The sequence below is a fragment of the Eschscholzia californica genome, unplaced genomic scaffold, assembly GCF_041429995.1.
Source record: "Eschscholzia californica isolate CP2 unplaced genomic scaffold, dmEscCali1.0.p SCAF_2, whole genome shotgun sequence".
NCBI lineage: Eukaryota > Viridiplantae > Streptophyta > Magnoliopsida > Ranunculales > Papaveraceae > Eschscholzia > Eschscholzia californica.
Genome location: NW_028238309.1, coordinates 63,278,074 through 63,300,445, shown reverse-complemented (window position 1 = coordinate 63,300,445; position 22,372 = coordinate 63,278,074). Strand labels below are relative to the sequence as shown.

The following is a 22,372-nucleotide window of genomic DNA, read 5'->3' as shown; positions in this document are numbered from 1 at the left end:
GAATTCAAGCTTTTGTGGATGGTGGACCGACCCAAAAAATGGTCAAACCCCTTAAAAAGCAAAATTCATGGACAAAGATGTTTACATCCTTTGTGGTGGTGGTGGTAGGGTTAAAGGAAGCTTTTGTGACTGATAAGCTTTTGGATAAAAAAATCTGTCAGGATAGATTTGCCAATAGAACCATTTGATGACCTAGTTTTCTATCCACATCTATCTTTTAATTGATAAAATAAGGACTATATAGACCTACTACCAACCTTTTGGTGTGTGTTCTGCATATTATTTATGGTTTTGTTATTGTGTTATCAGAAATAAAGAAATAATTTTTCATGAAATAACTAAACAAAGAATTAGTTCAACATAAAAAAAATAAAAAAAAATAAAAATAAAAAAAAAATAAACAAAGAATCGTTACTCTCCATGTTGAAATTATAAAAAAAAAAAAAAAAAGCAATGACGTGGGTACTTCAGGAACAAAAAAAAAATGAATAAATGCCCCAAATATTGATTAGCAATACTATTTTAAACTTTACCTATCATTACTCATTAGATTTTGGTAACTTCTAAAGAAGGCCTTGGATTTTTCTAGTTGTTATGATAAATTATGACCGCTGACTTTGAGGAATAAAGAAAATTTTCCGGAGAATAAAAACTTTTCTTAAAATTAGTCAAATAAGATTGACTTTTATGTTTCTTTTTATTGCTAAGGGGCTTCTAATTTTGGGAGTTCAAAATAAAACAAATTTTTGAAGGCTCCTCCATCTTATCACCTCTCTCTACCACCTCATCATCTTCTCCGGCAAAAGTCGCCGGCCGGCGGGCGACCTTCAAACATAAAAAAAAAAAAAAAAAAATTATTTTCTCTCTCTCTCTATATATATTTTTTTAAAATTCTCTCTCTCTCTAGAACAGATCTAGAGAGAGGGTTTACCATCAAAGGTCTGTTCGTGAGAACAGACCCTCTCTCTAGATCTGTTCTAGAGAGAGAGAAAAGAAAAAAGAAAAAAAAATTTATAGAGAGAGAGAGAGAAGAGAGAAAATATATATATATATATATATATATATATATATATATATATATATTTTATGTTTGAAGGTCGCCGGCTGGCGACCTTCGTCGGAGAAGATGATGAGGTGGCGAGAAGATGAAGTGGCAGAGAGAACAGATGAGATGGAGGAACTTTCAAAAAATGTATTCTGTATTCCAGTGGCAGACCCAGGAAAGTGTCTTTGTGGGGGCACAGTTAAACAGTAAAAAGATTAATACTATCATCAATGACGAACTATGGAGCTTCAGTACTAACCTCTACCAAAATATGTTACAAGTCTGAATTGCAAAAAAAAAAAATGTGTCGTTCAAACCAATGACCTCTATATGTCACAGCAACATTCTTAATTAATTAAGTTACAACTAACCGTGGAAAAAATCAAATCCGAATTTACAAAAGAATAAGAGCATAGACAAATTTGATTTAAAAAAAAACAGAAGTGAAAAATTATTGAGGTGCCAGTTTGATAAATAAGGATTTCAAAAAAAAAAAAAAAGATAGATAAACAAAAATAGTAGGGGCCAAGACAATTGAATTATTTTTTGGATTTTTGAGTGAGAGGCCCAAAAAATGGAGGGTAAATAAGTATTACCCCCAGCTTAAAACAAAAATGAGAACCCAGTCCAAATTGTCAGGACAGCTCACACTTTTCTGGTTTTTATTTTATTTATCCCTCTTTTACCCCTTTACGGGAAATTTCCGTGTTTTCTAACAATCTGACGGATGACAGCGAAGCAATTAATTCTCCGTACATGACGTAATGTCAGAGAAACATTCAGATTTTTTGAAAATTCAAAAATGGCGCCATTTTTTGACGAAATTTCAGACAATTTTTTTGGATCCTGCCCACTATATTTTCTGTTCTTTCTCTCATTATTTTTGAAAACATTCACATTTTATCTTCTTCATCTCTTTCAATCTCCAAGAACATAAATTTTTTGTTCTTTCTCTCTCTAAAAGTTTTATCTTCTTATTTTTGGATGTTCATCATTCTTATTTTGCTTCACATTTTATCTTCTTCATCTCTTTCAATCTCTAAAAACATCAAAGTTTCCTGTGTTTCTCTCTCTAAAAGTTTTATGTTCTTATTTTTCTTCTTCATCATTCTTATTTGTTTCACATTTTATCTTCTTCATCTCTAAAAACATCAAAGTACATAACCAAATGGTCAGTGCACAGAACCATTCCCGGTACAGAAGAAAATTCCCAATTCAAAAGTGTCCAGTATTCAACCAAATGGCCAGTACACGGAACAATTTCCGGTGCACAAGAAAATTCCCAGTACAAAAATGTCTAGTACATAGCCGAATGGCGAGTACACAGAACAATTCTCGGTAGACAAGAAAATTCTCATTACAAAAATGTCTAGTACATAACCAAATGGCCAGCACACAGAACAATTCCCGGTACACAAGAAAATTCCCAGTACAAAAATGTATAGTACATATCCAAAAAATGGCCAGTACACTTGATGGGTCATGAAAATGTCCCATCGGAGTCGTTTAAATTAGTCGAGTTAGTTCGTTTCGAGTCTTTATTATAATAAAATGGTTGATTTTCTTGATTAGGTGTGTTTTGTGGAGTTAGGTGTGAAAATGGTAAAAAAAATGGGAAAAAGATGCATAAAGGGTATTTTGGTCATTTGGAGTCGAGGACATTCTGGTAATTTGGCCAAAGTCAGTGCATGGTTGAAAAGTAGAGGTCGAGACGAGTCCGTAGGAGAAAACGGAAGTCAAATCGGAGTCCGGACGAAGGAATAAATCAAGGTCAAAGTTTTGTCAAAGTCTGTTGACTAGGTGGGACACATTCGGGCAAGTTTCTGGCCCGCGGTACGCTTAAGGACACGTGTCCATGTATGGAGGCTGGTATACGCGATTCCCGTGTTTCCGCTGGACAACGAAGTGGCCCTTATAAGTCTGATTCGGTGTAGCGCGTTGCATTGTGCTTCCGTAGCCCCGTACCCACGTTTTAATCTCAGCCGCAACTTCCCGCGTCATCAAGATCGACGGCTCCTGTTCATCCCGTGTTTTAGTGATCATCCCGTGCACCCGAACCAACTTAAGCACCGCGCTCCGGGCCACGTGTCTGCTTCCCCGACGTCCAGATCCCGCGTTTCTCTTCATCCGACGGATCCTGTTGCTGCCGGTCACTTCTTCATCCGACCATTAAGCACCAAATTCGCATGTTTTTTTTGAGAAACCCTAGCAGGTACCTGGAACCGACAAGTGTCACCTCCCATTTCTCTTTTAGGAATCAGACTCCCTTCCCTCCTTGCGACACATGGCGCTCCCTCTTTTCCTTATCCAAACCCTAGCCGCCACTACACTTGTGTGTTTTGGGTTTTATATTTTTAACCCATTTTCCAAATATAACCCTTCACTTTATTCCTTTCTACCATTTAACCCCAACTAAACCCTAACTCTATATAAACCCTTTTTGAGAACCAACCAAGCTCTCCCCCTCTTAGCCTCTCTTAGCCTCCTTTTCTCTCTACCTCTTCTCAACTAAAAACCCTAGCCACCATTCCTTTTCTCTACCACCTTCATCTTTTCTCTAGATCTACTTTCTTCTTCTAATTTCTACCTCTAACCTTCTAATTTCTTCATACCTTCTTCTCTAAAATCTCTTCTTCTTCTATCTCTCTTCTAAATTTCTCTTCTTTTATCTTCTAATAAGCTATTACTTGGAGTTTTGAGCAATATTCTTGATATACTTGGAGCTTAAATTGGACATCAAAATGGAGATACATGGGAGTATGGATTGGGAACATTCTTGGTGATTTCTTTCCATTAATCTTTTGTAATTCCATTTATTTTATGAATTCAATGAATATTATTTTAGATTCCATGAGTAGCTAAATTTTGTATCTAGGGTGTAGAGGAAACCCATATTTGGGCTTATTTTGAGATATGTATTAAATCAATGAATCCTTATTTTGAGCTTCAATGCCTATTGATTGTCATTTCATGTTGATTCTATAACCTTGTTATCATTCATGTATTATAATTAGATATTTCATGCTTTTATTGATTTATTAGATGAGATATGCCTTTTAGATCTTGAATGATAGTGTAGGAAATTAGTTTTATATGGTAGTCAATCATACATTCTTGATTTTGAATTGTGCTATTAAAGAATATTATCCGAAACCTAATTAGTTCATTAAGCTAGGTTTTGAGTTATAAACAAATAGTGATTTATTGATTGAATGCTTGTCTTAAGTAGTCCATTTATGTGGTGAAATCGAAATCCCTAGATTCTTCTTCTTCCTTGATTTCATCCTTATTAGTTTATTAGCATTGTTTTCTCTCTTTAAGTAGTTTCAAAATCAAATCTAAAAAAATTGAAAGGGGTTTTAAATTCAAGATTTAGGTAAATTAGCTTATCTTTGGAACGATACTTTGAATACTATAACTTGACCCCGTATACTTGCGGGAAAAGACCTAGTTTTAGGTCCACCAAGTTTTTGGCGCCGCTGCCGGGGATAAGTTTAATTTTATTTTCAATCTTGAATTGGTTTTTATTTTTATTTTTGTCTATTTTGATTACTTTGACTTGTTTTTCCTTTCTTTTTGTAGATTCACAAAGGAGGGAGCATCAAGGAAGAGGACATCAAGAAGACCCTTTTTAGTTATTTTTACTTTATTTTTATTTTGGTGAGAGAGTGTTATAATCTTTTTTTTGTATTTCTTTATTTTTGTTGTTTTGTAATAAGGCCTTTATTGTTTTGACCCTAAATTAGAGGGCATTTAATTTGTAACCAAAACGAAGCCTCGGGTTCGAACACTCACGGGAGAGTGGCCCGGGTCGTCTACAAAGGTCGTCGCCCGTCTTGAACGGGAGGTAACTTCTTGATCACCCACGAATCTCCTGTAAGTGGGTACTTGTGATGTTTCTTGCTTGCTAATTGATTGTCGAACTATTAGTTTAATTATCATATTAGTAAGGGCATCAACCCATTACAAGATAGGAGTCGGATTTCATCACCGGTCTCTTGCCCATCTAGGTAACAACATCGCCGATCCCAAGCCTCACTTAAAATTAAAAATCGATTTAGACATTGGCCAAAGGGTAACGAGCTTATAGGACACTCTTGACAAATCTCGAACTTGATTAGTATTTGGAGTTTTCCCAGGAAGAGGGAACGATCCAAGAACACAATTCTTGATCGTTGTACTGTGACGGAGTAACTCCTCATAAGAATCATAGTTCAAGTTTGGTAAGAAGTAGAAGCTGTCTAGATCAATTTTTAGGTGAAAAAGACTACCCGGTCGTCTAGATTGTGTCTAGGTTGCTTGGTGGAGTCAGCTTGCTTGCTTTGTTGTTTTCCTTAGGATCTTCGTAGTTTCCTTAATTCTTTTCTTTTCAAAAAAAAATTTTCAAAAAAAAAAAAGAGTCCCTTGTCTTGTCTTTTGGTTTATGCCCCCTAGGTTACGTGATAAGAGAGGTCGTTTTGTTAAAGAGTCTGATTTGAGTATTTTACTTGAAAACCTTTCTTTAAAAGAGTCTATGGAGGATCACGTTGATCAAGATAGAGTCGAGGATCAACCTATGACTCTCAAAAACTACATGCATCCGGCTAGAGTTAGCCAACCATCATGCATTAGGCTACCCCCGACTAACACTTATTTCGAGTTAAAGTCGGGAATCATCAATATGCTTCCGGTGTTTCGTGGTTTAGAGAACGAGAACGCGTATTATCATGTTAGGGAATTTGAGGACGTTTGCAAGACCATGAACGTCCCTAACTCGATTGATGCCGTTAGATTAAGGTTGTTCCCTTTTTCTCTAAAAGATAAAGCTAAGTCGTGGTTGTATGCCTTACAACCTGAGTCTATTTCTACTTGGGCAGAACTTAGTGGTGTCTTTCTAGAAAAATTCTTTCCCAAGCATAAAACTAGAGCTTTAAGGCAGAGTTTGCTTAATTTCGAGCAACTCCAAGGAGAATCTCTCTACTCCTATATTGAGAGATTCAAGGACATTCTTCTAGAGTGTCCACATCATGGGTTCGAAAAAATGAAACTAGTCCAACTATTGTATGAAGGACTAGATTATCCTACCACCTCCATGATTGAGTCATTTTGTAATGGCGGGTTTTCTAACAAATCCGCCGATGAGGCCATGGATTTTCTTGAGGGACTAGCCGCACAATCCCAACAATGGGAAACTTCTAGAGAACCTATCACTCGGGCAAAGCCTAATCCAACTAAGGGCGGGATTTATAGGATCGATGATTCTGAGTCCAAACTTGACGCCATTACCAGAAGGTTGGAAGCCTTAGTGATGAATCAACCTAAAACCTTCGCGGAGGATCCCACTCATGTCATGAGTGTTGGAAATGAACCCATCTCTTACCCTTGTTCAGTCTGTGGAGACCCTACTCATACGGGGAACAAATGTGCCTTATTCTTTGAGTCTGCTAACAAAGAACAAGCTCATGCTCTCTATCAAAACTCTAGGCATGACAATCGTCAGAAGTATGATCCTTTCTCGAACACGTATAATCCAGGCTGGAGAAATCATCCCAATCTCTCTTGGTCTAAAGGTCAATACCAGAGTCAGCCTAGTAGTTCTATGAACCCTCAGGGGTTTAATGCACCTAGCAACCCTTTTGCTCAGCCCAGTGTCCAACATCCACCTGAAAAGAAGACATCATTAGAGGACACCATGCAAATGCTAGCTCAGAACCAGGTCATGTTAACTAAGAACCATGAGGAATTTCAGGAATCCACCCGTCAAGCTTTGACTAAGCTAGAAACATCTCACCAACAATCTTTGTCTAAGCTAGAAACATCTCACCAACAATCTTTGTCTAAGCTAGAAACCCAAATAGGTCTACTTCATGAAGCCTTGAGTCAGAGAGAGAAAGGTAAGTTTCCAAGTCAAGTTGAGCAAAACCCAAAAGGTCTATTGGGTAGACCACCACCAGATGAAGCTAATGCGATAACAACCCTTAGAAGTGGTAAAATTGTGGACAACAAGGTAAGAGCTCCTGAAGAGGAAGAGAGTGAGAACGAGCCGTCTTCGTTGCCAACCAGAGTCTCGAGGGATGAGCCTGAAAAGGCTCCTGAGTCAGAAAGTCCACCCTTAGTATCCGAGCCTTATGTCCCTAGAGCTCCATACCCTCAACGTTTGGTCGAGTCAAAGAAGAAATCTCAGTTTCAGGAGATAATGGAGTTGTTCAAACAAGTTAGTATCAACATTCCACTTTTAGATGCGATCAAACAGATCCCAGCTTACGCCAAGTTTCTTAAGGATTTATGTACTAGTAAGCGTAAGATGAATGTGCATAAGAAAGTGCTCCTTACTCAGAATGTTAGTTCGATCATCCAACAAAATATTCCACCTAAGTTCAAGGATCCAGGAAGTCCTACATTACCATGTACCATAGGAGATTATAAAATAGAGCGTGCTCTATTGGATCTCGGTGCTAGTGTTAACCTTCTTCCTTATTCTGTGTACTTACAGTTGGGATTAGGAGAGATCAAACCAACCTCTGTGGTCCTTCAGTTAGCGGATCGGTCTGTTAGGCACCCACGTGGCATAGTCGAAGATGTTTTGATCAAAGTTGGTGAATTCTTATTTCCTGTTGATTTCATCATTTTAGATACTGAGCCAGTCCATAATTCCAAAAGTCAAATACCTGTCATACTAGGGCGACCATTCTTAGCTACATCCAATGCTATCATCTATTGTCGTAGCGGCCTTTTGAAATTGTCTTTTGGAAATATGACTGTAGAGATGAACATCTTCCATGCTGGACTTCACCCCGATGATGTTGATGATTTTAACGAGTTAAATTTGATAGAAATGTTGGTTCAGGATTCTTTACCAACAACTCTATCAGATGACCCGTTGGAAACATTGTTGGCCTACTTTGGTTTAGATTTTGATGAGGAAGGTAGTATCAATGAGGTGAATGCTTTATTAGATTCCACCCCATTACTGGATACTGAGAAATGGAAAGCGAAAACTGAATCCCTCACAATCTCTGAACCAAGTATGGCATCAACTTTAGAGACAACTCAACCATCGGCAAGTGATGAGTCCAAATCACCCTCTGTCTCAGAGTCGTCTCAGCCTATTGAGAAACCACCATCCTTAGAGTTGAAACCTTTACCTGAGAACATGAAATATTCGTTTTTAGGACCTTCAGAGACCCTACCTGTTATTATTGCATCCGAGCTAGAGAAAGAACAAGAGGGTCGATTGTTAGATGTCCTAAGAGAACACAAAGAGGCACTAGGATGGTCTATAGCCGATCTCAAGGGTATAAGTCCGTTAGTTTGCATGCACCACATTTACTTAGAAGAAGATGCTAAACCATCGAGAGAGATGCAACGTCGACTTAACCCTCATATGAAGGAAGTTGTGAGATCTGAAGTCCTGAAATTATTAGATGCGGGTATTATCTACCCTATTTCAGATAGCACTTGGGTCAGTCCTGTTCAAACTGTTCCCAAGAAGTCAGGCATTACTGTAGTTAGAAATGAGTGCAATGAGTTAATACCCACCAGGATGACCACTGCGTGGCGTGTTTGTGTAGACTACAGGAAGTTGAACACGGTCACGAGGAAAGATCATTTTCCTCTTCCATTCATTGATCAGATGCTCGAGAGACTGGCAGGACATAGTTACTATTGTTTCTTAGATGGCTATTCCGGGTATAATCAAATTGCCATTGCTCCTGAAGATCAAGAGAAAACAACCTTCACTTGCCCATTTGGAACTTATGCTTATCGTCGTATGCCGTTTGGGTTGTGTAATGCACCCGCTACTTTTCAACGTTGTATGATGAGCATATTTTCTGATATGGTAGAAAGGTTTCTCGAAGTTTTCATGGATGATTTTTCAGTCTTCGGTTCATCATTTGATGAATGTCTACATCACCTCACACTCGTGTTGGTTAGATGTAAGGAGAAGAATTTAGTGCTTAATTGGGAGAAGTGTCATTTCATGGTTCGTTCAGGAATTGTCTTAGGGCATGTCATTTCAGCTAAGGGTATAGAAGTAGATAAAGCCAAAGTAGAGTTGATAAAAAGTCTTCCTGTACCAAAAACAGTTAAAGACATCCGATCTTTTTTAGGTCATGCAGGCTTTTATCGTCGATTTATCAAAGACTTTAGTAAGATATCAAGACCTCTTTGTAATCTTTTGGCAAAAGAGAACAAGTTTGTCTTTGATAATGCTTGTCTAGAGGCCTTTGATAAACTCAAACTTTTGCTTACTACTGCTCCTATTGTTCAACCGCCTAACTGGAAAGCTCCTTTTGAGATCATGTGCGATGCATCTGATTATGCAATAGGAGTCGTTTTAGGTCAGCGTGAAAACAAATTACTTCACGTAATCTATTATGCTAGTAAGACGTTGAATGATGCACAACTCAACTATTCGACCACTGAAAAAGAGTTGTTAGCTGTTGTTTATGCCTTAGAGAAGTTTCGATCATACCTAGTAGGTTCTAAGGTCATAGTATTTTCTGATCATGCCGCATTAAAGTACCTCCTCTCTAAAAAAGAGGCCAAACCTAGGTTGATTAGATGGATACTTTTGCTACAAGAGTTTGACATAGAGATACGGGATAAGAAAGGTTCCGAAAATGTTGTAGCAGACCACTTGTCTAGGCTTGTTGTGGAGTCCGTAAATGATGAGTTACCTATTAGAGAGAGTTTTCCCGATGAACATCTTTTTGTAGTCTCCCAATTACCTTGGTTCGCAGACATAGTGAACTATCTTGTTATAGGACAAATGCCCAAACATTGGACTAAACAAGATCGTGATAAATTCTTGTCCGAGGTAAAGCGGTTCTTCTGGGACGATCCATACTTGTTTAAGTATTGTCCCGATCAGATTATTAGGAGATGTGTCCCTGATAGTGAACAAACCAATATCATCTCCTTTTGTCATGACCATGCATGTGGAGGTCACTTTAGTAGCAAGAAGACGGCCGCCAAAATTTTACAATGTGGTTTCTACTGGCCGTCTTTATTCAAGGATACCCATGCATATTGTGTAGCTTGTGAGCGATGTCAGAAGTTGGGGAGTATTTCACGTAGAAATATGATGCCCCTAAATCCTATTCTTGTCATTGAGGTCTTCGATGTATGGGGCATCGATTTCATGGGTCCATTTCCGAACTCCTTCGGCAACCTATATATTCTAGTCGCGGTCGATTATGTGTCTAAGTGGATAGAGGCGGTTGCTTGCAAAACGAATGATCACAAAGTTGTGATCCAGTTTCTAAAAGAAAACATCCTTTCTCGTTTTGGTACACCGCGTGCGATTATTAGTGATGGGGGAACACACTTTTGTAATAGGCAGTTTGAGGTTCTAATGAAAAAGTATGGTATTACTCATCGAGTGTCCACCCCGTATCATCCACAGACAAGCGGTCAAGTTGAGGTTTCCAATAGGGAAATTAAACGCATTCTTGAGAAAACAGTCAATCCAAATAGAAAAGATTGGTCATTACGACTAACTGATACATTATGGGCTTATCGTACAGCGTTTAAGACTCCCATTGGAATGTCTCCGTATAGATTGGTGTATGGCAAGGCTTGCCACCTCCCTGTAGAGTTAGAGCATAGAGCATATTGGGCTATCAAGCAAATGAACTTTTCGCTTGACAACGCAGGTAGAGAGAGAAAACTCCAACTTAGTGAGTTAGAAGAATTGAGGAATGATGCATATGAGAGTTCTAGAGTGTATAAGCATAAAATGAAGGTGTTTCATGATAAAAACATTTTGAGAAAATCATTTTCACCAGGTCAAAAAGTTCTTTTATACAACACTCGTTTGCATTTATTTCCTGGAAAACTTCGTTCTAGATGGTCGGGGCCTTTTGTTGTCAAATTTGTGTATCCTCATGGTGCGGTCGATATTGAGGATAAAAATGGTGTTTGTTTTAAAGTCAATGGTCAACGTTTAAAACCATTTTTAGAAATATCACCCGAAACCGTGGATGTTTTTATTGAAAATCCAGTATATCAGAAGTGATTCCCGATGTTCAGCTTAGTCTGGCTGAAGACTTTAAACTTAGCGCTTCTTGGGAGGCAACCCATGCTTCTGATATAGGACGGTAGCGTCTGGTAATATCTTTCCTCTCATCTTTTTATTTTGGCATGGTCTTCAGAACATTGGGGACAATGTTCGGTTTAAGTTTGGGGATAGGGAAGAACTTTTTGCTAAGTCCTTCATTTCGAAAATTCAAGAGGGTTCAAAATTTTTTCAATTTTGACCGAAAATGTGAGTCTAATGGTTGTTTTTGGCTTGTTAATAGTTATAGAGTCGAGTTGATCGTACTATCCGGTTGTTAAAGGTTTTTTCATGAATGTCGTGTCTTGAGGTCGTTTGTGTGCTAGCCACGTGAGTATTATGGAAGTGAAGGGTAGACGGTTCTGAGAGAACTAGATTAATCATTAGTGGAGACTTAACCCTTGTGAGATTTCTGAGCCTTTCTATTACCTTTGAGTGTACTCTTCTGCGCCGATTCCGAGTAGAGTGAAGAGCTACTCAACCTCGCAAATTTGTAAAAAGAGTTCATTTGATCTCGTGTGCTCAACTTCCATAGCCACTAGGAGTGACATCAGGATAGCGAATAAACCTTACTCTTGTAGTCCATGAAACTCGATAATAGTGTCAACTTTAGGAAGACGGATACTCCACCATCCATTCATCATATGACTCCCGAGAATGAAGGCATGAAAAGTAAAGAAAGAAGAATGTGAAAGCAAAGTGCGAAAAATAGAAAAGGCGATTGTTGAGAATACTAGTGTTGGTATTGCATTGTTTGTATTGTTTATAGTTGAATGCCAAAAAAAAAAAAAAAAAAAAAAAAAAAAAAAAAAAAATGAAGTGAAAATCTCTGAAAAAGAAAGTTTGTGTAAAAAGTTCATGTGAACTTTAGTTTGTTATGTAAAATAAGTGTTCGAAGCAAAAAGCTAAGTATGGAAGTTGCTTGAAGTTCTCTAGCATTGAAGGCGTCGACATTCTCGGGATCTCATCACCATCCATCTCATCACTTGTATCCGTTGACCTTTAGGAAGCATTATTAGAGGGTAGAGTGGGTGAGAAGGGTAAGTGAGCTTCCCCATTCCATTTAGTGGTTATATTCCTTTTCGTAGATCATTCGTTCTAAAATGTGTCCTCACCCTTTTTATGTGTTGAGTTCAAGTTTAGTGATCACACTCGCACATACGAGCGAACCATTTCTGAGTGATTCATCTTTTAGAGCGTATGTCTGTGAGGCCAAAGTCGAGGCGAAATGTATTAAGATAGGGATCAAGGGTCTGTCTGCTTGGAACTGAAGTGATTCTCATTGTGGCTAGTCACGTACACTTTGAGTCTAGATTATTAGTGAAGAGATCTTTAGCGTCTGTATAGTGTTGTTAACTTTGACTGATTCCTATTAGCTTGCTAAAATTTTCTAGGAGATAAACATTTTTTGTCCGTCTTAGTTGACTTTGAGTGCTTTTGGACCCTTTTGTATTTTTGAAATGTTTTTGAATTTTGTGGGTATATTCTCTGGAAACCCTCACGAGACAAAACTCGTCCACTAGGGCAACCTAGGGGTTTAACGGCTTGTTGCATATGCTAAATGCAACCGGGATTCCTCCGAAAGTGAGTTAGGTTTTTCTTTTATTTTGTTTTGCTCGAGGACTAGCAAAATCTAAGTTTGGGGATGTTTGATGGGTCATGAAAATGTCCCATCGGAGTCGTTTAAATTAGTCGAGTTAGTTCGTTTCGAGTCTTTATTATAATAAAATGGTTGATTTTCTTGATTAGGTGTGTTTTGTGGAGTTAGGTGTGAAAATGGTAAAAAAAATGGGAAAAAGATGCATAAAGGGTATTTTGGTCATTTGGAGTCGAGGACATTCTGGTAATTTGGCCAAAGTCAGTGCATGGTTGAAAAGTAGAGGTCGAGACGAGTCCGTAGGAGAAAACGGAAGTCAAATCGGAGTCCGGACGAAGGAATAAATCAAGGTCAAAGTTTTGTCAAAGTCTGTTGACTAGGTGGGACACATTCGGGCAAGTTTCTGGCCCGCGGTACGCTTAAGGACACGTGTCCATGTATGGAGGCTGGTATACGCGATTCCCGTGTTTCCGCTGGACAACGAAGTGGCCCTTATAAGTCTGATTCGGTGTAGCGCGTTGCATTGTGCTTCCGTAGCCCCGTACCCACGTTTTAATCTCAGCCGCAACTTCCCGCGTCATCAAGATCGACGGCTCCTGTTCATCCCGTGTTTTAGTGATCATCCCGTGCACCCGAACCAACTTAAGCACCGCGCTCCGGGCCACGTGTCTGCTTCCCCGACGTCCAGATCCCGCGTTTCTCTTCATCCGACGGATCCTGTTGCTGCCGGTCACTTCTTCATCCGACCATTAAGCACCAAATTCGCATGTTTTTTTTGAGAAACCCTAGCAGGTACCTGGAACCGACAAGTGTCACCTCCCATTTCTCTTTTAGGAATCAGACTCCCTTCCCTCCTTGCGACACATGGCGCTCCCTCTTTTCCTTATCCAAACCCTAGCCGCCACTACACTTGTGTGTTTTGGGTTTTATATTTTTAACCCATTTTCCAAATATAACCCTTCACTTTATTCCTTTCTACCATTTAACCCCAACTAAACCCTAACTCTATATAAACCCTTTTTGAGAACCAACCAAGCTCTCCCCCTCTTAGCCTCTCTTAGCCTCCTTTTCTCTCTACCTCTTCTCAACTAAAAACCCTAGCCACCATTCCTTTTCTCTACCACCTTCATCTTTTCTCTAGATCTACTTTCTTCTTCTAATTTCTACCTCTAACCTTCTAATTTCTTCATACCTTCTTCTCTAAAATCTCTTCTTCTTCTATCTCTCTTCTAAATTTCTCTTCTTTTATCTTCTAATAAGCTATTACTTGGAGTTTTGAGCAATATTCTTGATATACTTGGAGCTTAAATTGGACATCAAAATGGAGATACATGGGAGTATGGATTGGGAACATTCTTGGTGATTTCTTTCCATTAATCTTTTGTAATTCCATTTATTTTATGAATTCAATGAATATTATTTTAGATTCCATGAGTAGCTAAATTTTGTATCTAGGGTGTAGAGGAAACCCATATTTGGGCTTATTTTGAGATATGTATTAAATCAATGAATCCTTATTTTGAGCTTCAATGCCTATTGATTGTCATTTCATGTTGATTCTATAACCTTGTTATCATTCATGTATTATAATTAGATATTTCATGCTTTTATTGATTTATTAGATGAGATATGCCTTTTAGATCTTGAATGATAGTGTAGGAAATTAGTTTTATATGGTAGTCAATCATACATTCTTGATTTTGAATTGTGCTATTAAAGAATATTATCCGAAACCTAATTAGTTCATTAAGCTAGGTTTTGAGTTATAAACAAATAGTGATTTATTGATTGAATGCTTGTCTTAAGTAGTCCATTTATGTGGTGAAATCGAAATCCCTAGATTCTTCTTCTTCCTTGATTTCATCCTTATTAGTTTATTAGCATTGTTTTCTCTCTTTAAGTAGTTTCAAAATCAAATCTAAAAAAATTGAAAGGGGTTTTAAATTCAAGATTTAGGTAAATTAGCTTATCTTTGGAACGATACTTTGAATACTATAACTTGACCCCGTATACTTGCGGGAAAAGACCTAGTTTTAGGTCCACCAACACTAAATAATTCCCGGTACACAAGAAAATTTCATTGTACAAATTCAAGAAAAACTACCAAAAATGAAGAAATTTGTTGAGATTGGAAAGAGATAAGAAATAAATCTGGAAAAAAGAACGAAATTTGTTGAGATTGGAGAGAGAAATTTAAAAAGATTGGAGAGATAAATATGTGTGGGAGAAAATAAAAAAGAAATAAGAAATAAATCTGGAAAAAATAACGAAAATGGCAAGTTGGTAAATTTTGTAATGGCAATTCTGTAAATTCGTGGACAGTACAAGGTTTAATGTCAGGTGCGTCAGACTATTTTTCAAAAAATTTCGCATTTCCCGGGAATTTTTCGGTGGCAATTTTGTAAATTTATGGAAAGTACACTGTATGATGGGAGGCGTGTCAGATTATTTCTCAGAAATTTGAGAGTTTCCCGGAAATTTTTCGATGGTCGTTTCGTAAATTTCGAAAAGAAGAAGGGTGTTTCGGAAATTCTACCCCCACCTCCTGACCATTGGACCTGCCCCTTATTCTTTTCCTGCAGTGGACGTGCTTCTTGTTTTGGGTCAAGGATTGGGCCTTTTGCCCAACCCCTCTTATTTTTTTGATAAAAACCCTTGGTAAAAGTTAGTGGGGGCCTCCCTATAGTGAGCGCCTTTAAAGAGACTGCTCAAAACAGATTGCCCAAAAAACTTGGATGATGAGGTTTGAACCTGTGCATTGAGGTGCAATAGTTAGTCACCGGACCACTAAACCAAACATTGCTCATGATATAGTTTAGCCATGAATTTAATTAAAAAATGACTCCGAATTGTCAGACTCATAGAAGGCTTTAGCTCGGCGACGTGGGGGCACGTGACCCCACGGACCCCTACGTAGATCCGCCCCTGCTGTATTCTCCATAAAAATTTATTCTCCGGAAAATTTTTAAAAAAATCTGGATTTCCTCGAGAATTTATACCTCGGAGAATTTTCTTTATTCCCGAAAGCCGCATCCTAAATTATTTTACCCAACAAACACATGCCCTGCGGGAATGATTAGATCCTGCCTTTGAGTTTGTTTGTTTGGCCATCTCAACTATTCAATGCATTTAGGCACAGGTAAAGCCACATTGGGGCTTTTGTGAGCACCTCCCTTCACTCCAATGTGTAATGTATTTCATGTAGCTAATATTATTTTGTAAAATAGACATTTAAGTTCAATAAGAATTTATATTCGGAATAGGTTACAACTTGATGTCTTGATGTATAGATTACAATTAAAAAAAAACTTGATGTATAAAATAACAGGTTGAACTTATTATTACGGAATATAAAAAATTATCGCAAAGTAGACAAATACAAATTTCTAAAATGATTATCATTGACGCTATAAACTCAAATCACACCTCTATACTTTAAGAACTTTCCCCCGCCTCAATGTTATTGTCATTTCAAAACTATTTTATATAAAAGTAAGATCATCGTTGGTGATCCACAATATATATATGAGATATTTGGTGTAAGCATCCAAAATTTTTTAGGATACACAATGTTGAGTTTACTCCAGTATCTCAAGAATGTGAGACTGATTAAGTTATGAAAGACCATTGAAAAATTCAATGCAAAGGATCACAAATATGAGAATGAATAGTAGTTAATATTTAAGAAAGTAAACCTAGTATCTAAGTTTGAAGAGGAATGCTGTTGAAGTTAAGGGTATCTTACCAAATCAATTAAAAGGATAGGTGGACATGTCAAATTTGTGATATTTAGCTCCATCACACACGAAGCACTCTTTTAGTTTCACTTAGGGTGAAAAAATCATGGATTAACGGTAACAAACTAAAAAAGGATTTGTTTTTAGGTCCAATTTGTTTATTTATTTCTATCACTTTTGTGCTTAATATATGTTTCCTATCTTGTAAAATTTTATTGAGTTTCAGTTTATATATAAAATAAATTTTACAAGTAACATGTGAGACACCTAACACCACTACATTTCTATACTTATACCATTTGCCACTTTCTGTAGGTCTCATTTTTCAAGAGTGGATCGGTTCAGAAACTATAATATATATGGTGGCCAATACGTGGACAACCGTTTTTCTTATATGGACAACTATCTTATGTGAACAACGAAAATAATTAATTTTTTTATATGGACATCAGTTTCTAAGGGAACAACTCTCTATTATTTTCACCCAAGTCCACTTAGAATTAGATGTATTATTTTAACACCTCTCTCTTTTCTCCATAAACCCTAAGTAAGTTTGGTCTTCTTCTACTACTTCATCTTCATCATCAATCCAAAATTCTAGAGAGAGAATATTTTTGGAGAAGATTATGACATCAAACAAAGGGAAGGGAATTGTTAATGGATATTCCTTACCATAAATATTAGATCTAAAAACCCTAAAACTTTTAAAACTTAGAAATCAAAATTTTCAAAACCCTAGATTTTTTTTACAAACAAGTAGAGTTGCTCGTGTTTCGTGGAAAATCGACAAAACACGAGAGATCTTAACTTCTGACTTTTTATAAAAAAAAAAAAAAAAAATTCTGACTTAGCCAATTTCGTAGATTTCCTACGAAAATTTGGCATGACAGAAGGAGACTTTCCACGAAAATCTAGCATATTTTCGTGGATTTTCCACGAAATTCTGGGAATTTCTTCTTCACTTCGAATTTTTGCCTTGAAATTGTTTTGTATTCTTTCAAACCACCCAAACGAAAATACAAAATAAAATTAAAAAGTTAGAGTTTTACCTCATCAATGTAGGGTTTGATTAGAACCCATCTAGGATTTGATAAAAAAACGAAGGGAAGTAGTAGAAACTATAGTTCACTAAAAAACAAAGAGAAGTGGTAGAAACTATAGTTTACTAAAAAACAAGGGAAGTGGAGATTGACGAGTTTTATCTTCTTCATTCATCTAAGGTTTGATAAAAAACAAAAGGAAGTGGTAGAAACTATAGTTTACTTTCAATAGCAGTAAAAGAATAAGAAGACTAAGAAGACTAAGAAGAAGGAAGAAGAAGATGATGATGAAGAAGATGATAAAGAAGAAGACAACTTAGGTTTTTAATTTTGAACTATTATTTTGTTAATGGTCCATAAGTTAGTAACTGTTAGTATTTAATACTTTATGGAGTTGTCCCCTTATTAAATCAAAGTCAACTAAGACAAGCATAATTGACTCGCACGGGCCCGAAAATAGTTGTCCATATAAAAAAAACAGTTGTCCACGTATTGGCTACTATATATAAATATATATATATATATATATATATATATATATATATATATATACATATTGGAGATTTTTTCAGAAGTATTGAAAATTATTGTGGTAGACAAAGCTCCAGAACCGGTCTCCTTGGCTACTTTGCATAAGTTTCTTTACATGTGAGAGAAACAAGGATTTTTCTCTCCACGTGACTCAACATGTGAGAGGAGAGAGAAACCGCTACATGCGGTTCAAGTGAGAGTCTTAGGAGGCGGTTGAGGATACTTTTTATTTTCGTTACATGCACGCAATCCTCTTGGGTTTTCTTTTCTTAAACTTAATATCGATGACTCTTCTATTGTGCTCGTCGGTGGAGGTATAGGAGATGTAGTTCGTGATCACCATGGCACTTTTCTTGCGACTATTACACATCATGTTTCTACACTGAGAATATGTAGCTAAACTTTGGGCTCTTCAAGATGCCATTCGTTTACTTTTGAAGCTTCAATACTTCTCTGTTTTGGTGTGAATCAACTCAATTTGTATGTTGTTAGAATTAAATAAATGTCTTAAGAAGATTCGAAATTTAATCAACATATCTATAATTTTCATAGTGATATTTCGTTTTTAGGACAAGAACGGCTGATTTGGTATGTTGATCTTTTTTTTTTTTTGTTGAAATTGGTATGTTGATCTTGACAACTATAAAAAAATATAGGGTTAATTCTATTTTGGCCCCCTAAAGATGACCAACTGACCAAAATAGCCCCCTAAAGATGACCAACTTCCAGAATAACCCCCTAAATCATTTTTCCGTCCATTTCTCCGTGAAATATTAATATCTCTTTTTTGCATTACCAATTTTACCCTTCTAACATTAATTGTCTACTATTTATGGTCTCAAAAAATTAACTAACAAGTCTTGTCAATTCATTACTAACTTTCTTCTTTCTCTAAACAATTAATTCTTTTTATGTTTAAGTAATGTTTCTTCGCAATTCATATCTTCAAAATTACCCACATCTTCATCTTCAATATTTACACCATCTTTGTCATCACAATCTTCAATATTTTCTTTTAGATTTTTCTTCTAATCACTTTTTCTAAGTTTATTTTTTCTCATAAATCACCACTCTAGCAAGTTGAAGATTGATTATATTTAGGTAAGAATTTGTTGCTTCAAAAGGCTTAATCTAAAGAGAGAAAGTATGAAGAAGGAAAAAAAATCAACTAATCTAGGAAAAAATCAACTAATCTATAATCCACAAATTTTTTTAGGGTTATACAATTAGAATGTTGAAGATAAAATAAATGTTGAAGAAGATGATGTTGAAGATAAAAAAAAATACGTTTACGATGTTAGTGATGAAGATAAAAAAAGAGATGTTTAAGATGATGATGGGTTCATCTCTAGAGATGATGATGATGATAAAAAAAATGTTGAAGATGATGAAGATAAAAAGAAATGTTGAAGATGATAATAATGAAAATGTTGAAGGTGATGATAATGAAAATGTTGAAGATGATGATGAAGATACAAATAAATGCCTAAGGTGATGAAGGTGGAAATGAGAAGATGTTGAAGATAATGAGGAAATGAAAAGAAACAAATTGTTGAAAGAAAATGGTAAAATAATGAATGACATGATTTGTGAATTATGATTAATGATCTTGGGACCATAAACATTGGGAGTAATGACAGGAGGGTAAAACTGGTAATGAAAAAGAAAAAATATTAATGTCTAACGGTAAATAGACGGAAAAGTGATTTAGGAGGAGGCTATTTTGGAAGTTGGTCATCTTTAGGGGACTATTTTAGTGAGTTGGTCATCTTTAGGGGGCCAAAATGGAATTAACCCAAAAATATTTGAATAAATTTTACAAGTAACATGTCTTATGAATCTGTTCGTGAACAGACCTTCGTGGTCTGTTCAAGAACAGGCCTTCTCCGGCGCTAGAGAGAGAGATGAGAGTTAATTTTTTTTTTTTTGAGGTCGCCGGCCGGAAAAAATTTCGGCCGCCAACTTCGTCGGAGAAGGAGTGACTTGGAGAGAGAGAAAGAGAGGTGAGATTTGTTGGAGAGAGAGAGAGGTGAGTTGGAGAGAGAGATGAGATGGAGAGAGAGAGAGAGAGATGGTGTGGAGAGATGTGTGGTGGAGAGGGAAGTGAGGTGGAATTCAAGTTTTTTTTTTATGTTCAAAAAATATTTATAAGAAGTGTAATTAGGACATTTACATTAAAAAAGGAACCATATGAACTTACAGAAAATAATGGGCTCATAAAGGAAGCTGGTCACAAAATAGGAAGTCAAATAGGAATTAACTCTAAAAAAAATGATTATTTGAAAACTTATTCTCGAAAACATCTTCATACAAAACTAGTGTCACTTTTGTATGAGATTTTAATAGTGGCTTTGCTTTAGTGTTTCAGATTTGTTAGTCTTCACTGAATGTAGAAGACAAATATTATAGAAATTCATTTATTGAAGAAAAGTTTTACTTTGTTGAAAAATGATAAGATATCTTTCACTAGTTTTGCAAAAGATCTAAAATCTTGTTGCAATAGAACCTAATTGTTTCCATCTCGGGTGAAGAAGAACATGAGACAACTTAAGGTTATGTTTTATTGAATACATAATCTTAAGTTTACTCCAAATCTCAATAATTAAAATAGGTGGCCAATACGCGGACAACCGTTTTTCTTATATAGACAACTATCTTATGTGGACAATGCAAAAAAATTAAATTTTTATATGGACATCAGTTTCTAAGGGGACAACTCTCTATTATTTTCACTCAAGTCCTCTTAGAATCAGATGTATTATTTGATGACCTCCTTCTTTCTCCCTAAACCCTAGACTAGTTTAGTCTTCATCTCTTCTATTATTTGTTCTTCATCATCACCCAAATTTCAAGAGAGAGAAATTCCTTGGAGAAGCATTGGTGGTTATGGCATCAAACAAAGGCAAGGGAGTTGTTGTAGAATCTTCTCAAAGACAAAGGTTAGAACCCTAAAACTCTAAAACCAACCATGAAGAAGAAGATGGTACTGATGGCAGAGAAAATCAGAGAAGATGTGGAAGACGAAGATGGATCTGTTGGTTCCGACTCTGAAAACGATGGTGAAGAGGAAGATGAATCTGGTAATTCGGGTTGTGCATAAATATGGCATAACAGAACATCACTTGCGACGAAAATCTGGCATAATCAGAAAACTTGCCAGATTTTCGTCGCAACTTAGCTTCTGTTATGCAATATTTTCGTCAGTTTTCTACGAAAATCTGGAAATTTGTTCGATTTTGCCAGATTTTCGTCGCAAGTTATGTTCTGTTTTACCTCATCAATGTCATTAATGCCTATTATAGAAACGTCCGCAAAAACTTCTTCAGGTGTAGATTGAGGGATTTTGTCTTCTTCATCCATCTAGGGTTTGATAAAAAAAAATGGTAGAAATTACAGTTTACTTTTAGTAGAAGTGAAGAAAGAAGAATAAGACTAAGAAGAGATTTTGTCTTCTTCATCCATCTAGGGCTTGATAAAAAAAATAGTAGAAACTACAGTTTACTTTTAGTAGAAGTGAAGAAAGAAGAATAAGACTAAGAAGAAGGAAGAAGAAGACAATTTAGGTTTTCAATCTTTAACTATTATTTTTGTTAGTAGTCCACAAGTTACTAATAATTAGTATTTAAGACTTTATGGAGTTGTCCCCTTATTAAATCAAAGTCAACTAAGTCAAGCATAGTTGACTCGCATCGGACCCGAAAATAGTTGTCCATCTAAGAAAAACGATTGTCCGCGTATTGGCCACCTTAAAATACTATCAAGTTACCAAAGTACATTTGAAAACTCACTAAATTATCCCAAATTGGAAAATAAAGAGCAGTCAATGTTATGAAAAATAAACCTAGAAAAGATCAAAACAAGTTGAAGAAGAATACTGAGTTAATGGTACCTGGTCAAATCAATTAATATTTAGCTCCATCACACAAGAGGCACTCTTTTACTTTTTTGTTAGGGTGGGACAAGTCATGGATTAACAAACCAAAATGAATGTGTTTTCATGTATAATTTATTTCTTTATTAGAGCAATCATGAATATTTGTACAAGTTATTCCTATTTTGGGTCCTCTAGTTCGTGTGAAAATATTTGAATGTGAAGTTAGAATTTCTTTTTTCCTTCTGAACAAGAGAACAAATTTTTTCCAAATGAAAATTTGATTTTGGATGCTACTATATGCAACTTCAGTTTTGTTAAGGACAACTACTAGACAAAAATAACTAAATAAAACTAACTAAAATTGTGTCCTAAATTGCTAACCAACACCAACACCAAAAATCAAGTGTATTCGAATCTCTCTTCCATTCTATACACAACTCTAAAAAAATTATTACACAAAATAACTAAATAAAATTAATTGAATTTTGTCTTAAATTGCTAAACCCAAC

General features: G+C 36.3%; 1 protein-coding gene across 1 annotated transcript; it reads left to right on the top strand.

Moving 5' to 3' along the window:
- Window positions 1–3,509: 3,509 nt before the first annotated feature.
- LOC147560150 (uncharacterized) lies at window positions 3,510–11,892 on the top strand. The gene has a single exon (XM_086662225.1). It carries the CDS (start codon window positions 5,469–5,471, stop codon window positions 11,043–11,045), a length of 5,577 nt encoding a protein of 1,858 aa, XP_086518351.1. The 5' UTR covers window positions 3,510–5,468; the 3' UTR covers window positions 11,046–11,892.
- Window positions 11,893–22,372: the final 10,480 nt, after the last annotated feature.

What these genes read in the sequence shown, in the direction of transcription:
- LOC147560150 (XM_086662225.1), top strand. Translation starts at nt 5,469, where the DNA reads ATGCCCCCTAGGTTACGTGATAAGAGAGGTCGTTTTGTTAAAGAGTCT.